General features: G+C 37.3%; 1 protein-coding gene across 14 annotated transcripts in view; it reads left to right on the forward strand.

Moving 5' to 3' along the window:
- PTPRK (protein tyrosine phosphatase receptor type K) overlaps positions 1-15,433 on the forward strand; it is a 393,483-nt gene that overhangs the window by 126,888 nt on the left and 251,162 nt on the right. For all 14 annotated transcript variants that reach the window (XM_050315975.1, XM_050315961.1, XM_050315960.1 and 11 more), the window contains exon 3: positions 5,879-6,150. In XM_050315975.1, the coding sequence (XP_050171932.1) occupies positions 5,879-6,150 (272 nt within the window). The remainder of the gene's footprint in view (positions 1-5,878; positions 6,151-15,433) is intronic.

Consider the following 15,433-nt stretch of genomic DNA (forward strand, 5'->3'; position numbering starts at 1 on the left):
GTTTTCTGTGAATTAAGATAGATGTTTCTGAATTTCTTCTCAGCTAACTTTTACAGTCTGTTTCCTGTTGCAAGCCTATTTCTGCATTTTAGTGTCTGTTCGTTGCCTGTAGTCTCTCATAAAGGTTGCTCAAAGCATAAACAGGGACTATAATGTTATACACTCATTATTAAAAAATAAAAAGGTCACTTAGTCCTGAACTTTAGGATAATGCATGTAAGTGTCTTGACTCTCCATCTCATGTCATTTGAATTGTCATGAAGTAAAGACAACCTCCTATTTTAACTTTATGGCAAAGACTTCTTTTTACCTGATCTTTCTCTGTGAATCTATTTTAGCATCTTCACATTACTCTCTATTACGATGGGGTGTATATTAGTTGGGTCTTTTCTCCCCCATCAGCAAACCACAATGGAAAATTGACTCCATTTCTGTATCCATAAATCTGGTTGCATATGAAATTTGTAACATTCTGAACTCTTTTATCCCCAACAGAAAGTCCTAGTAATTAAAGGATCACATTTGTAGGCAGAGAAGTTACCACAGTGTGCCATCAAAATGGAGATGGTTTGATGGTTAGTACTTGTTTGGAGGAAAGAGGATTTGTAGGATTTGGCTGAAGACTGGCCTGCTGAAAATTACAAGTTTCACACTTCAAACAGAAGCCCATTTTTCAGGAAGCAAGGAAGTGAGAGAAAATAATTTGATCAGGAAACTGATCTGTCACATCGGTACCTTACAGTAGGCATGTTTTATTTTATTTAAGGAATTTTTTGTTTTAAAATCTTAGCATGATTTTTTACGTGCAATTAAATGCTAGATGATAAGAGAGCTTGGTTTTCAATATGGAATTAAAACTAAGACTTTTCACAATTTATTAGTTAAGGAATGAATTTATTCTGAAATGATCTGTCCTTGCCACTGAGCTAGGACATCAAGTTCAATGTTTATCAAAATAAATAAAAGACAGTGAAAGCTATGAGGTATATAGAGGTATGTTTAATAATGTGGCTAAGGAAAAGTCTGGTGTCTCTTATTCCAGATCTGTGTAGATGCCTTTTAGCAAGTTCATTAATTAAGTGGTAAATAGGCATAAAAATCTTCCTGAAATTCAGACACTGAAGTTGAATTATTTGCATTAACTTAAAGGTAAAGGCTTAGGAGGCAGTGCCATTTATCTGTTTCATACCTGTTTCCCTTCTGTGCAGGAGGGAGTTGGATTGACCTTTTACATCAGGAATAACATTAGAAGCTATTAACTGGCAAATAAATAGAAGACTCTTAGAAGTTTAAATAGAGTATGGAGTTTGATTTGGAGAAATTTAAACTATATTTAAGTAGGAGAAATTAACGCAAGTTTCTTGGGGAAAGATAACATATCTTATGAATTTTAAAGATTGCAAACTGACAAGGATGGAGAAGACTCTTCTGATAATTACTGAAAGAAGGATGAAGGAACATCAGTGTCAAACATTTTCAAGAAAAATGTTACTGATGCGTTGTGATGCATTTTGTAACTGCACTACTGCCAGAATAACTAAAGGCATCATGCTTAAGTATGGTGAAAAATAGGCAGTGAAAGGAATATCTAACGGCAGTGGCTCTTTGTCCAGGCATAAATTATGACTTTGCATACTTTTCATCTTAAATTTCTTTACAGCATCATCCAAAGATGAAATTCACCCTTTCTGTTTTGTAAGAAGAAAAAATTAACTTCTTTCATGTTAAGTTTTTCTTTCTTCATTGCCCCAAATATGTGTTTGTTTGGTTTGTTTTTTTAATTTAGTTTTTTATTTTTTACCATTTTTTGATTTAATTAAGAAACTCACTTGCACTGACTTTCCCCTAGTAAAATCTTGGTGGAAACAGAACACAGGTTAGTTGGCTTTTTTTTCTTTCTTGTTTGCAGGGGAAGTGGGCGTATATAGTGTTTTACATCTGCTTGTGCTGTTAGTCACTGGACCTGTTAGGCCAGTAACAATGGAAAAAAAGAAGTCACAGAACCTGTCTCTACTGGGATTTAATGAAACACCTATTATTAGTGTTAGCTCACACTATCTAACTGCTGCTCTTTACCTTTATGGCAACTGTGGTGTGTTGACCTTTGTCCAGATCCCCATCCTGCCCGTTTTGCTCCGTTCCTCAACAGCACAAGGGGGGAAATGAGGTTGAGAAGCTCACGGGTGGACACAAAGACATAGCGATCACTTTTTATGTAAGTTACCAGTTGCTGTCACAGGCAAAACAGACTCATTTTAGGGAAAATTTAGCAAAATTTCCACCACAAGAGGATGGGGACAGGGAGCTGCAGTCAGTCCATAGCACTTGGTATCTGCTGCTCCTCACCCTGTTCTCCTGCTCCAACCTGAAGCACCGCTGTGAATAGTTAGGTGTGACATTTGCCTGAAACTCTCACTGCAAATCTCAGTTACTTAATCTTGGGAATTAATGAGATTATGAGCATTTTCCTTGTTTATATTTCATGTTTCTGCCAAGTCCAGTAATATCTTAAGATATTATGAAGATTTAAACTAAAATAATTATTAGTTAATATTAAGATATTACAATAGTATATAAACGGGGAAAAACCCCTAACTCTTTCAATCCTGTGGTACTTCTTTACAAGTAAAAAATTAGTTTCTTATAAAAGGCGTAAGAATGTATTTTGTATGTTTTTTCAAAGGTGTAGTTTTTCTGTTTGCTTTGGCGTTGGCTTCTGATTTTCTTGGAGTAGGTAGATGACTGAGGAGGGAGTAAGGTTGTGTTTATTCATGGAGTATAACTTCTTAAGTTTAAAAAGGGGAGGAGAGGTGTAGCAGTTTGCAAGATGCTGAACAGATGCTTTGGCTTTGTGATAAATGGTCTATGAATGCAGTCTAGAGCATTTTGTGAAGTGCTGGAGGACTAACGTGTAGATAGATGTATGCAAATTTATTGCTAGGGTCTTTTTTTTAAATGATAAAAAATGAAGTTGAAAAAGGAGAGTACTATAAAATATGTTGGTATGTAGATGTGGCAGTTTTGACCTTGGCCAGATTTCAAATACCCATTGAAAGCCGCTTTTCCCTCCTCCTCCCCTCTCTGCTCTTCTCGGAGGAGAGAAAAAAAAAGAGTCAGAGAATTCCTGAGTAGAGATAAGAGCTGGGAGAAGTCTTACTGATCATGGGCGAAACAGACTCAAAGGGAATAGAACTTAAATTTATAGCTAACAAACTTAAACTAAAGGCTGAATTTATTGCTAACAGAATAAGAACTAAAGAGTAAAAGAATAAAACAGTTTTAAAACACAACACCTTCCCCCCCCATCCCTTGTTCCTCCATGTTCTCCCTCCTCCCCCCAGCAGCACAGGGAGACGGGAAAGGGGGGGAGTTCACAACCAGCGGCTGCTTCTGCCGCTATTAAAATCCATCTCTTAGACAGTAATTCTTCCCAATTCACTGTCCTGGGGAGTCACTCTACCATCGGGTGCGGAGAGGTCTCTCTCTCTACACTCTGATGGTCTTCTCCATGGGCTGCAAGGGGACATCCTGCTTCACCACTCCCCTCACCACGGAGAGTAATGGCTTTAAGTTGAAGTTTCCAAGAGCTATACCAGATTACCTTACTATAGAAATAAGATCTTTAAATGCTTCTAATTTATTTGTTGTAATTTGATTGTGATTTTCTTTTCCTCCTAGTGGTTTTATCTTGAGATAAGTTGAAAGTAACAACATTTCAAAAAATCTGCAAAGGTCAATTCTTATATTCTCTTCTTTCCTTCTCCCTGCCAGCTTCCCATCAGAAAAAGTTGGAGGGTTTATTTGCTTCTGCATCTTAGCTTTAGAAATATTAAAAGTAAATGTTTATTTTTTGTAGGAAAAAATCCATTGCTTTTTGTTTATCGCTCAAAAATATTTGCAAGATACAAGTAACAAAGGCTAAGAGGCAATTTAGATGTCTCTGAAGAGAATCAGTAGTAACCCTGTGGGAAGCAGTCTTGATAATTTTCCCCAGTCCTTTTCAGTTTTCCAACTCTTATGTAGAAGAAAAAAAACCCCAAATTGCTGATATACAACCTCTCCCTGCCACGTGCATAGTATTTAGTAACAAACCTTTGAAAATCCTAATTTTTAACCTGTCACTGCTGAGTAATCAGGTGTTTATAAGAACATATGTATTACCAAAGTAGAGATTACAAACAAACATATTACTTAGTTTATTCTGGAGTTGAGGGGCATAAAAACTGCACATCAGCAGATGTGGTTTGCAAACACTATTTTTTTTCTTTTTTTTGAGCAGCTCCCAGGCAACTGCCAATTGATTCTAGACCATAATCTTTAAAGACTTATAGTAACAGCAAAACTGTATAATAGTATAATATGATTCTTTTGTGTCTTTATAAATTGTATTTAAAAAGTATTAATGATGAAGAAATAAACTGGAACTATTACTTCGCCAAATTCTCTAAGGAAAAATAAATCCAATAATGGGTTCTGCATATAATTCTAAATATGAACTGTTTGCTTATGTTACAGTATAACATAACATAGTTTTCTGTAAACCCTTTTTAAAAGATGAATATTAAAAATAAAGATTTGAACACACTGCTTTAATAAGAGCAGCTTTCATTCTCTAATATTTCTTTCTCTTCTATGTTTTTTAGCACAGAATTTATTTACAGGCCAGTAACTTAGCATTTCACACAGATGACTCTATCCATGTACATAAATTTTCATTGTTTCCTGAACAACAGCTTGTCAAGAATTTTCAGAATGGCTAATACCACTATTTAGGACATACTAGAACACAGTAATTCCTTCTTGCCTAAAAAATCAAAGGACAAAACTTGTCATACAAAACGATCATAATTTATATGAATACTCTTCAGAGAAGATTTTTCACCAGTAAGTGCTAATTCACGTACATACTCCCAAGACTTCTGCGAGATTACTCATGTAGGCAAATGTTCACAAATCTATTACTTTTTAAAATTTAGGTTAATTTTTCACTGTATTTTTGGTGGGTTTAATCTGAACTTTCTTCAGGAGGAAGGGTTCTTTATTGTGATGCCCTTCAGGACTGAAAGTATGAGGAAAATCTGTCAGCATGAGGGTTCTGAAATCATTAAGCAGAGATAGGTAGGTAAATTTAGGTTAGGAAACTTTCCTGTAGCAATGGTTCATATTGTATGCTGAGTTGGGCTTTCTCAGTTGGTTACGAAGTTTTTCCTGGTATGCTCCATCTATCAGCCTTTTCTCTGTGGGGTTCATTCACTAAATAGTACCTGGTATGGAGCTGTCACTCTTGAAGAAATGAAGCAGCTCTGGACTAGGTCAGATGGCAGCCTGTCTTTATCTCCATTCTGCAGGACAGCAGGACAGACTGTTTCATCAGTATAGCCTGTATAACCTGTTAAAACATATGATTTCCACTTCCTGGCTTTATAGCTAAACAGGCACAGCTTGTTTTGTCTTATGTATACTTGTAATACACATTTACAAGATGGACTCTTTTCCAACTGTAGAAACTACTGTTATCCCCTCAAATCCATTGGCAAATGGAGCAGTAAACCCAAGTTTTCAAAACAGATTTGACTTGGTGTTCTAAGTCAGCTATTTCCATTGATAATGTATTTCAAATTCAAGTCTGTCTTTTTGGGGGGTAGGTCCTCAGAGATACGTGATGTCTTCTGCAGATACTACTTCAGTGATGTTTCTAGCCATTTTATAGCGTGCTGAGTTTCATGCTACTTGAATTTTGAGATTTCTTGGTTATGAAAACCTATGTATTTCTTCCTTTTTCAGAGTGAACAATCAGTTTTTTAGCATTCATCTTTACTGGTTTTCTGTGTTTTGTTTTGTTTTGTTTTTTTTTCCTTTTCCACTCCCCCTTTCCTAGGATCATATATGATAGTGATTTCCTCAGACCACGACCCCGGAGAAAAGACTAGACTTCAGCTTCCAACAATGAAGGAAAATGATACTCACTGCATCGATTTCAGCTACCTTCTGTACAGCAAGAATGGAGCAAACCCAGGCACTTTGAACATCCTAGTTAGGGTGAACAAAGGGCCACTGGCTAATCCCATCTGGAATGTCACTGGCTCCACTGGCAAAGACTGGCTTCGAGCGGAGTTGGCTGTCAGCACTTTCTGGCCCAACGAGTATCAGGTAAACTTGCAATAAATTCACACTGCTTCATAATATTTACTGCAAGGTGCTCTTCAGTTTGTGTTTGCTTTGGTCTGTTCTGATAGAGTGTTCTCCCACTGTCCTTAAGTAAAGGGTTCTATTCAGAATAAATAATTATGTGAGGGTGGATAGTTTTAATTCAGGTGATTGTTTAAAGTTATCAGTTATTGTATAATATGAAAAAATAAGCTGGAAATAAGCCTTGTTAAAAGAAATTATAAAGTCCAGAAACATCAAAAATGATAAACTCCCAGAAATAAATTGCCTGTGCAACTGTAATTTGTACTTGTCTTCCCTCCTTTTTTGTATATGCCTGTGTTACCGTGTCTAATTACATGACCGTAAACTGTGTTTTTTTCCACATGACATTTGCTTCATTTGCTGTGCAGGCAGAATGGTGCTCACCTAATGAGCAGCTGTTCAGGACATGTTTTTTCTCCTGTTTGCTTGCTATGGGACAAAACCACCTGCAGTGTAGGCCTGTTGTTTGGAGGGAAAAATTGTCTCGTTATTACTAGATGCTGTTATTTGATTTGTTTGATTAACCTGAGAAAGTACCTGCAGCTGTTTTGCTCGGTGGGTATTTGATATGAAGGATGAATCTCATACATGGGCATTTTTGTCCTGGTGTGTAGGAGTGGGAAGTGTTGGATTAGACGCACTTAAATGAGTTGTTACACCATGAGGTGTTATGTGCTCACAAGCCCCTATCTAAGGATTCTTCACATCACTAGTGCACTTGCAAACAGTTAGGATGTCCAGACTAGTTATCAAATAAAGGAGAGTGGCTGCTTTATTAATAATTTTTTTGATTAGTGGTATTGTAGGAGTGTTTCTTAAAAGTGCCTTTTCTGAAGTCTGTTGCAATTGTCCACCATCAAAATGAGGAGAAGCCGTATGAGAAGTAGCTGAGGACACGTGGTCTGTTCAGCCTGGAGGAGACTGAGGGAAGACATCACAGTCTACAACTTCCTCATGAGGGGAAGAGGAGGGGCAGGCACTGATATCTTCCCCATGGTGACCAGAGGGAGTGGCCTGAAGTTGTGTCAGGGAAGGTTTAGGTTGGATATTAGGGAAAGGTTCTTCACCCAAAGGGTGGCTGGGTACTGGAACAGGCTCTCCGGGGAAGTGGTCACAGCACCAAGCCTGACAGAGTTCAAGAAACATTTGATGATATTCTCAGGCACATGGTGTGACTCTTAGGGATGATCCTGTGCAGGGCTAAGGGCTGGACTCTATGATCCTTGTGGTTCCCTTCCACCTCAGCATATTCTGTGATTTGGTGCAAGCAGCCTTACTTATATGGTGAAAATGAAGTAATTTACTATCATTTTATGGTTTTCTTTTGTTTTTGTTTCCCTATTTTTAATGTTTTTATTTATAAAGAAATTTAATCTATCAGTGGCATAAAACAAACTGGGTATAATTTGATTTAACATTCTGAAGCCTAATTCCTGAAAACATGGCTTCTGATGAGGTGTTTTATTAACCCTTTTATGTTGCTAGCAAGTCGCTTTTCGTGTGCTTAAAAAAAACCCCAAAACAAGAGCCTTTTATAGCAGTATAGTAGTGATCAACTATAGCAGCATTATATGCAGTAAATCGGGTTTCTGCTGACAGATGGCCAGGCTTGACAATGAAATTGGTGGCTGGGGCCTTATCTTAGCAACATGGCCATTTTTCACTTATGTTATAGCCTTCACATTATCTCTCTATAGACAGAGCTTAAATTCACTCTCTCTCTTGCTTGGTCATCCAGGAGAATATTGAAATCCCATGTAACCCAGTTTATTTTTGCTGTTAATGCAACCTGCTGTGTCCAACTTGCACAATTGCTTTTATGAACAGGAGGGGAAATCTGCATGCTGTCCATGCACAACTTCTTGTTTGCACAAACAAGGTTGCTAGTTTTGTGGCTTTGGTTTTGGTCCTTTGAGGTCTCAAGGTCAACATTGCCCTTGGTAGATTTTTTCCCCCCCCTTAGTTTTGAGTAATTATTCTTTGTCACGGAAATATTTTTTTCATTTTTCTCATAGGAGTTCTATGCTGTACAGTTCTAGCTCCTGATTTTGGCACTTTGATCTACTGTTGGTCAATGAGTTTAGCTAGCATTGAGGGAAATAAGCACTGGTTTCTATAACGACTTGGAAGTGGTTCCTTACTAACCTGGGAATTGGATCCCTGCCTGTACAAGCGAGGTCAGTGCTAAAGATCACTGCTGAGCACAACTGTTTGCATGTGCTTTTTTACAATCAGGTCGACTTCATCGCCATTTCCTTCACTTTGAAGTGAGGGAAGAGAGTAGAGATTACCTGGGGCTGAATAGCACAGGTTGCACTGTAAGGAAGTTTAGTGTGGTGACTTCAAAGTTAGCATGATGGCCATGTTAGTTTTAATAACAGAGTGCTGCACCTAGTACTAATTAGCTCCTAAACAGTATTTCTGTGCTCTGTTGTGCTCTGTTGAAGCTTTATTGCTTCCTGTTCAAAACTAGCAGTGTTTTTGCATATCGCTCTAGTATACAGAATAAATTCAGCTTGTGCATTTTTGGATAGACTTAACACTTCCTTTTACTTACAGGAATGTTGTTTTTTGCTTTTTTTTAATAATCCATTTACTTAACTTTCTTTAACTGTGCTCTGATGGGCAATTATGTATACATATTTATTTTCTGACAAAACATAGTAAAGTTTATTGCAATAGTTTTACTGGATCAAACTGAATTTTTATCTAGTTTCATACCTTGTCTCTGATGGCAAATAACAGTGAAAGCTTGTAGAGAAGTTCAGGAACAGAACAAACTCATGGTCATACCTCCCCCAGAATAACTTCCAGCCTTGAGCCTATTATGTTGTTCAAGAACTTTGAGCTTAAGAACCTGAGTAGTGCTTTTCTATATTCCTGTTAGTCCATGGTCAAATTTTTTGGAATGATTTAAACTTCTAATGTCTACAGTATATATGACCAGAAATTTTAATGTTAATTTCATGTTAGGACTATTCCTGTGGGTTTCTTAAGCATCGGGCCTGTAATTCTTCAGTTATCATATTTTGCACTTGGGGAGTTTCAGCAGTCCTGTAACGACACAATCTGTCTTCTCTCTTCTGTTAGCAAGGCATCTGCATTTTTTCTATTCTGCTTGCTTAACATGTGGATGAACTCTCAAAGAAAAGGGTTTGATTAGAGAATCCCTTAGGATCAAGGTTATGATTTGATTTTGATACTTGTTAGTTCTAGAATCTTTTTATATCGCTCTGTTGGAAATATGCTACATTTGACCTGCCTCAAGTTTGCTTCAAAGGAAAAATATTTTGGGATTTTTATTGTTTAAACTTTGTAACTGACTAGGAATTTTGTCTCTGTTTTCTTTGTTGGTTATTATTGTAATTCATTGATTTTAGTTGAGATGTTTATTTCTGTCTGGGTGAGTTGTTTTGTCTAATGCTTCTGTTCATTTCCCCAAATTCTCTCCTACTTTACACAGTAGGAATTATCCAATTGCTGGGGGCTGTCTCTTCCTCTCTCTTCTGTCACAGTCATTTTCCACTTCCTTTGTCATGGTCATCCTTTTTAAGTTTGATTTTGTTTGCTTGGGGATTTTTGTTTGTTTGCTTTTTGAACACTATGTCCCCAAAGCCCCTTTTTCTTATTTTTTGTGTGCCCTCCCCCAGCAAATTTGTTTTGCTTCTGCAGGATCACATCTGTTTTTGCTCACGTGTGAGATGCACTTTGTAATGTGAACCATGGGATTTCCAGTTCTGGTTTTATATTACATATGTCTGGTGTTTATATCAGAAAAAGTTAAATAAACTCTTGATTTGGAACCATCAATTTCGAACTGGTAAAAAATGAATTATTTGGTTTCTTTTGGTTCTTTAAAAAGTCACTATGTTGTAATGTTGCTCTGTAGTTTATCAAATGGGCTGACTAGGATACTGGCTTCATAGGAGTGATCTTGCACCTAGAAGTGTAGCTAGCCAAGTGAAAATACTGAACTACAGCAAGCAGAAGATTTTTTTTATCCTTTCAGCAAGACTAGTGATGTGTAGGAAAACTCTAGAAAGCCAAATAATTTTCTTACTGAATTGTGAATCCTGTTTTAGATAATTAATTTGTTCTTTATTTTAATACAGATGATTTATAGCATTTGTAAAAGTTTAAATTGCTCAAAAATCTTGGAAAGCTATTTTCCTTTATAATCTTGAAAGGTCTCAAAACTGTAATAGAAGTATAACAGGAGGATGGTAGACTGAAGATTCACCAATGGTGTGTACAGTTGGGCCATATGCCACATAAGGTATGAGACAGATTTCCTGTGACATATGAGAATTTGTTGCCTTTTTGGATATCAGATCACTATTCTGAACTCGCAGACGTGATACTAAAAACAAGTTGCATTCAGAAAAGTTTTGGAAAACAGGCAATTAGGTTTGATTTAGTCATTTGATATAGCTCAGAAAGGAAAATAACAAATGAAATGGAAAGTACATATAGCCTGTGTGAACTGTTTAGAACTGAGTTATAAGCCAACTTAAGAAAAATCCCACCCTCCCAAACTCCTACTTTCTATTTAGATGACAAATGTCCTTGTTTATATATGGTCTTTAACCTTTAAATACATCAACAAAATACACAGAATATCTTTAAAAAATAAAACCCCCAAACATTCTAAAGGACAGATATTTTCAAAATATTTTATTTAAAATATATTAGAATACAGAAAATTACTTACAATAATACCAAAGACTCACAGGATACATAAAACTTGGAACTAGTGTAAGTTTTTATTGACTGCAGTGTAGAAAGTGCTATATTTGAAAATTTTGAGCAACACTGATAAGCAGCCAATCAGTTAATGTTACAACTTGTGTAAACCTTGGATGTTGAGTTGCAAACCGATGAAAGTTATCTGGTGGAAATCAGCATGAGAGGGAGTTTGGGGACAGAGGAGAGTGGTCTGTAACCATGTGTGAGGGGCAGTGCTGGAATAGGCTGTTATCTGGCCTGGAAAAAGACACAATTACAGGAATGTGATAGAGTTCAGCAAAGGCATCACTGATATGAAGGAGAATCCTCTTCCGCTTGAAGAATTAGGAGCCTTTTTGGTCTGATGGGGAAACTAGACTGGAAAGAAGTAAATTGAGGTGAGTCACACAAAAGGCTTTAGACCGATGAAGGTATCTGGCAGAAGCAGCTGTTGTGGATGTCCAGTGCCTCCCACTCCCCAAGGTGATGTGTACTTTGTCTGCCACTACCAGCCCTACACCCATTTCTTTTGGTTCTTTTTTTTCCTTATCATTTCCTTTCAATCTCACTTGGGGTAACAGAATATTTTAGACTTCTTAAAATTGAAATTTACAAATTAAGCCTTCTTTTTTTTTTTTTTTTAAAGTTTCTAAGGATTTTCAGAAATAAAGTATGAACTAGAACTTTTTGTTGAATGGCTGGAATTTCATTCTAGAAGAGATATAGAAATTGTTTAATGAAATGTGTTAGTAAAGGGTGGGTTAGCTGTATAATTAAAGAAATGTAAGCTAACAGTTATTAAATGGAGAGAGTGCTTTCTTTTCCTTAAGCTTGGAACAGCTTTTGTTTGATAGGTGGTATAGGTCACTGAAATGTTCTTTGTATAGATGCATCATTCTTTAGCTTTCCTTTTGTGGAATAACTCCCTTGGGAATACTTTGTGAATTTAAAGAATTTAAGGTGGCTGTCCATAAACTGTCTTGTTTCTAGTTCATTAATACACAATGAAATGGCTTATACATTTGTTTGTTTTCTTTATCTTCCTTCTTTCCTCCATAGCTTTCACCAGTTAAGGGTGCTTTCAACTGTCTCACTGCTTACCGCTATCTCTAATAACTGAAAATATCTCCAAAGAGCAATGATGTTACTTTCTCATCAGAAACACTTTCTAAACCCCTAAGTGTTCTCCTGGCTGTTACTTGCTAGGCAGCACGTAATCAGAAGACTTTTTCTTTATACTGTTTATCAAAGAAGAAATGCCTTTTTTATAATTAACTTTCTTACTGCTTCTCCAAGACTTGCTAGTACAAGCAAAACACCATCTTTTTTAACTGCTAGGATAAACATGAACATGTGCAAGCATATCTGTCACGTTTCTGTCTCATTTCTTTCAAGATATTTGTCTATTTGGAGAGGACAAAGAAAGCATAAGTTTCAATACGGCGATTACCAGCACCATTTTAATAATTTAGTTCTCTAGATCACAAAGCACTCACAACTCTCAAAGGACTTGTACAAATACTCTCTCATTCCAGTCTTCAAACTGGAAAATCATAGTACAGGAAGTAAAAGTGAGTGTTGCCCAAACAAGCCCAGTCACAGCTGAGGTGCCAGCCTCCAGGTTTTCAGTAACACCAAAAGTATTGTAGACTTCCTGGAAGATCTTTATTTTTTTCTTAGAAATGACAATGCGGGTTTTGACTGTTAGTTCAGGTCTGTGGCATTGTTTCAGTAGGGTTTCATTGTTTCGGTATTGTTTCTGCAAGCAATGTGCATTTTTTTCCATCCAGTTAGTTCATTAATGAGCACAGGAACTTCCTGAGGGATAAGGTAATGATGGTGGTGGGAAAGCAAGTATATGTTAGTGATATATGTTATTGGCCTCTCCCCCACCTACTGTGTTGTCTCCTCCTCCCCAACTCCCTTCTTTTTTTTCCTTTTTTTTTTCCTCAAGACCTTTAAAATTGTCTTATGGAGATGAATATAATAGCTTTCCTAGCTTGGTGGATTTCATTTTTGTTATCCTGTTTTGATTAAACCTAATTTGTTTTGGGGCCTGCTACATTAAAAAAGGGGCCAATATGGTAAATTGGCAGAAATTATTGTTAATCAGGTAAAATCTGTCAGCTTTGTATCAGTTGGTGACCCAAGCTGTACTTCACAAAACACCAAGAACTCCATTCCATCAGGGATATAGATGAAATTACTTTGAATGCCTTGGTTTTTACAGGCTAAGGAGCTGTGAGGTCCGAGCAATCACCTCTCTTCCTCTACTATTCTTAGTCCTATGCTGAAGAAAAACTGAAATGTTTGTATACTGAAAAAGGAAATGTTAGCAGTTTATTCCTTCCTTTATCATTTGTTGAAAATTTTCAACACTGTCTTTTCCACTGCTTTAATTTCTGTTATATTACGGTTTGTGAGTAGCTTGTTTTTGTTCTACTGTGTTCTGGATTTCATGTCTTATGTGTATGATCTGACCTTAAAAGGAGGGTAGAAATGTTATGCTTGAAGTCCTGAGGTATTGTAAGGAATTGTATGGCTATACATAATATAATAATAATAATGGCCAGTCTTCGCGAGCGAAGATCCGGGGAAGGTCCTTCCACCTTCCAGCCTGCGCATTGGATTTTTTAGGTGAGACACAGTGTGCGCGGAACTGAGCCCACCCTTTAATCCTAAGGTTCATCTGCCGGGGCCAAGCGAGCTTGGACGGTGGCAGCGAGGTCCTTAGGACGTAGGTGGGTTGCCTTTAAGGGCTATACATACAAGATGTTCAATTCTCGTTCCATCAAATAATGTAGTACCAATGAGGCTGAAGAGGATTTTGACTTTTTTTCACTATTCCTCATAAAATGGTGGTTGTCATCAGGGCAAAGTGATGAAAATTTAGTAGATGCTTAGCATTTCCTAAGGCAGTGAAGGATTTGGAGGTTAATATGCCTTATGAGTCCCTTTTATGAATTACCTTTAATTATCTAAAAGTTTTGAGTGGAACACCGACTGACTGTAAACTCGTGAAGACTTACTTTGAGATAAATATGTAATATTTTTAGCCAGTGCTTAATTCCTGATGAAATACATGTGACTTTAACCTCAGCACTCTTCCAGGAAACATTCCATGCATCTATAAGGTGGTATGCAAATTTTGTATTAACCTTGATTACCAACATTATGAAAAGCCTGTAGCATTCTCCTCCCCATCTGCAGCAGGCACTGTCAGGCAGTGAAGTGGAAAACACACTATTGCTAATCAACCATCTCAGACTGCCTGATTCAATTTTTTCAGAAATAGAAGATTGACTTAAATCATGGTCTGTAAATAAAGAAGTTCTGGATATGGTTCCTTTTGTCAAGATTTTTCTCTTTTTAGGATTTAGTCTGTCACTGGAAAGCATAATTACTTGTTACATAAGAAGCTCAGATTTTATCATATTTTTATCAGCTTCTGCAAGATCCTATCACTTTCTAAGAAAAATTGCGAATATCACACTATCAAGGACCTGGCAATGATGTACTCTTCCACTTGGCTCTTTTATTTGCATGAAAAGTGACATGAATGAAAGAGGGTTATGGCAGAAATCAGTGATATGTGCTTGAAGTTGATGTTTGAAGAAAAGCAGAAATTGATAGTACCTTCATTTCATTATACAGGTTCTGAAAAGATTGAGTAATGAATTGTGCTCTGCTAGGGGTTTCCAGACTATCCCTAAGTGAAAGTAAATAAACTTAAGAATATAATAGTACAGTATTGAATCATTATAAAAAGTTCACTAAAATCTCTGCACTTCAAAAATTGGAAGCCAGTCAGTCTCCAAATTCATGGGCCTTGAAGAGACAGGGTTTTCAGTTTCAAAGTCTGAACTCATCAATTTGTCACTCATAAGATGTATTGTTAGGTAATGTCTACTGTGAAGCATTGTATGCTGCTAGATGTCTGGATTTTCCATGACCATCCCCAGTCCCCCATTAGTGCCTTTGTGGTTTAACCACAGCCTGCAGTGAAGCCCTGCACAGTCTCTCGCTCACTCCCCTCCATCTCCCCTGTGGGACAGAGGAGAGAACTGGAAGGGTAAAAGTGAGAAAACTCATACCTGGAGATAAAAACATTTTAAGACAGGGGTAAAGAAAAGGCTGTAAGTGCAGCAAGGAACAAGGAATGAATTCACCACTTCCCATGGGCAGGATGGTGTTCATCCATCTCCAGGTAAGCAGGGCCCCATCATGTGTAACAGTGACTTGGGAAGACAAATGCCATCATTCTTAATGTCCCCACTTCCTCCTCCTTCCCACTTTTTATGTTGGGTATGATGCCATATGGTAAGGGGTATCCCTCTGGTCAGTGGGAGGAGCAGGGAGGTGGGGGTTGGATATCTTGGCTGTGTTCCCTCCCAGTTTGTGCACCCCCAGCCTACTCACTGGAGGGATGGGGTAAGAAACAGACAAGGTCTTGGCTGTGAAAGCACTGCTCAGCAGTAACTGAAACATCCCCGTGTTATCAGCACTATTTTGAGCA

This window comes from Myiozetetes cayanensis, unplaced genomic scaffold, assembly GCF_022539395.1.
Source record: "Myiozetetes cayanensis isolate MyiCay16 unplaced genomic scaffold, myiCay2020 scf2-11, whole genome shotgun sequence".
In the NCBI taxonomy this organism is placed as follows: Eukaryota; Metazoa; Chordata; class Aves; order Passeriformes; family Tyrannidae; genus Myiozetetes; species Myiozetetes cayanensis.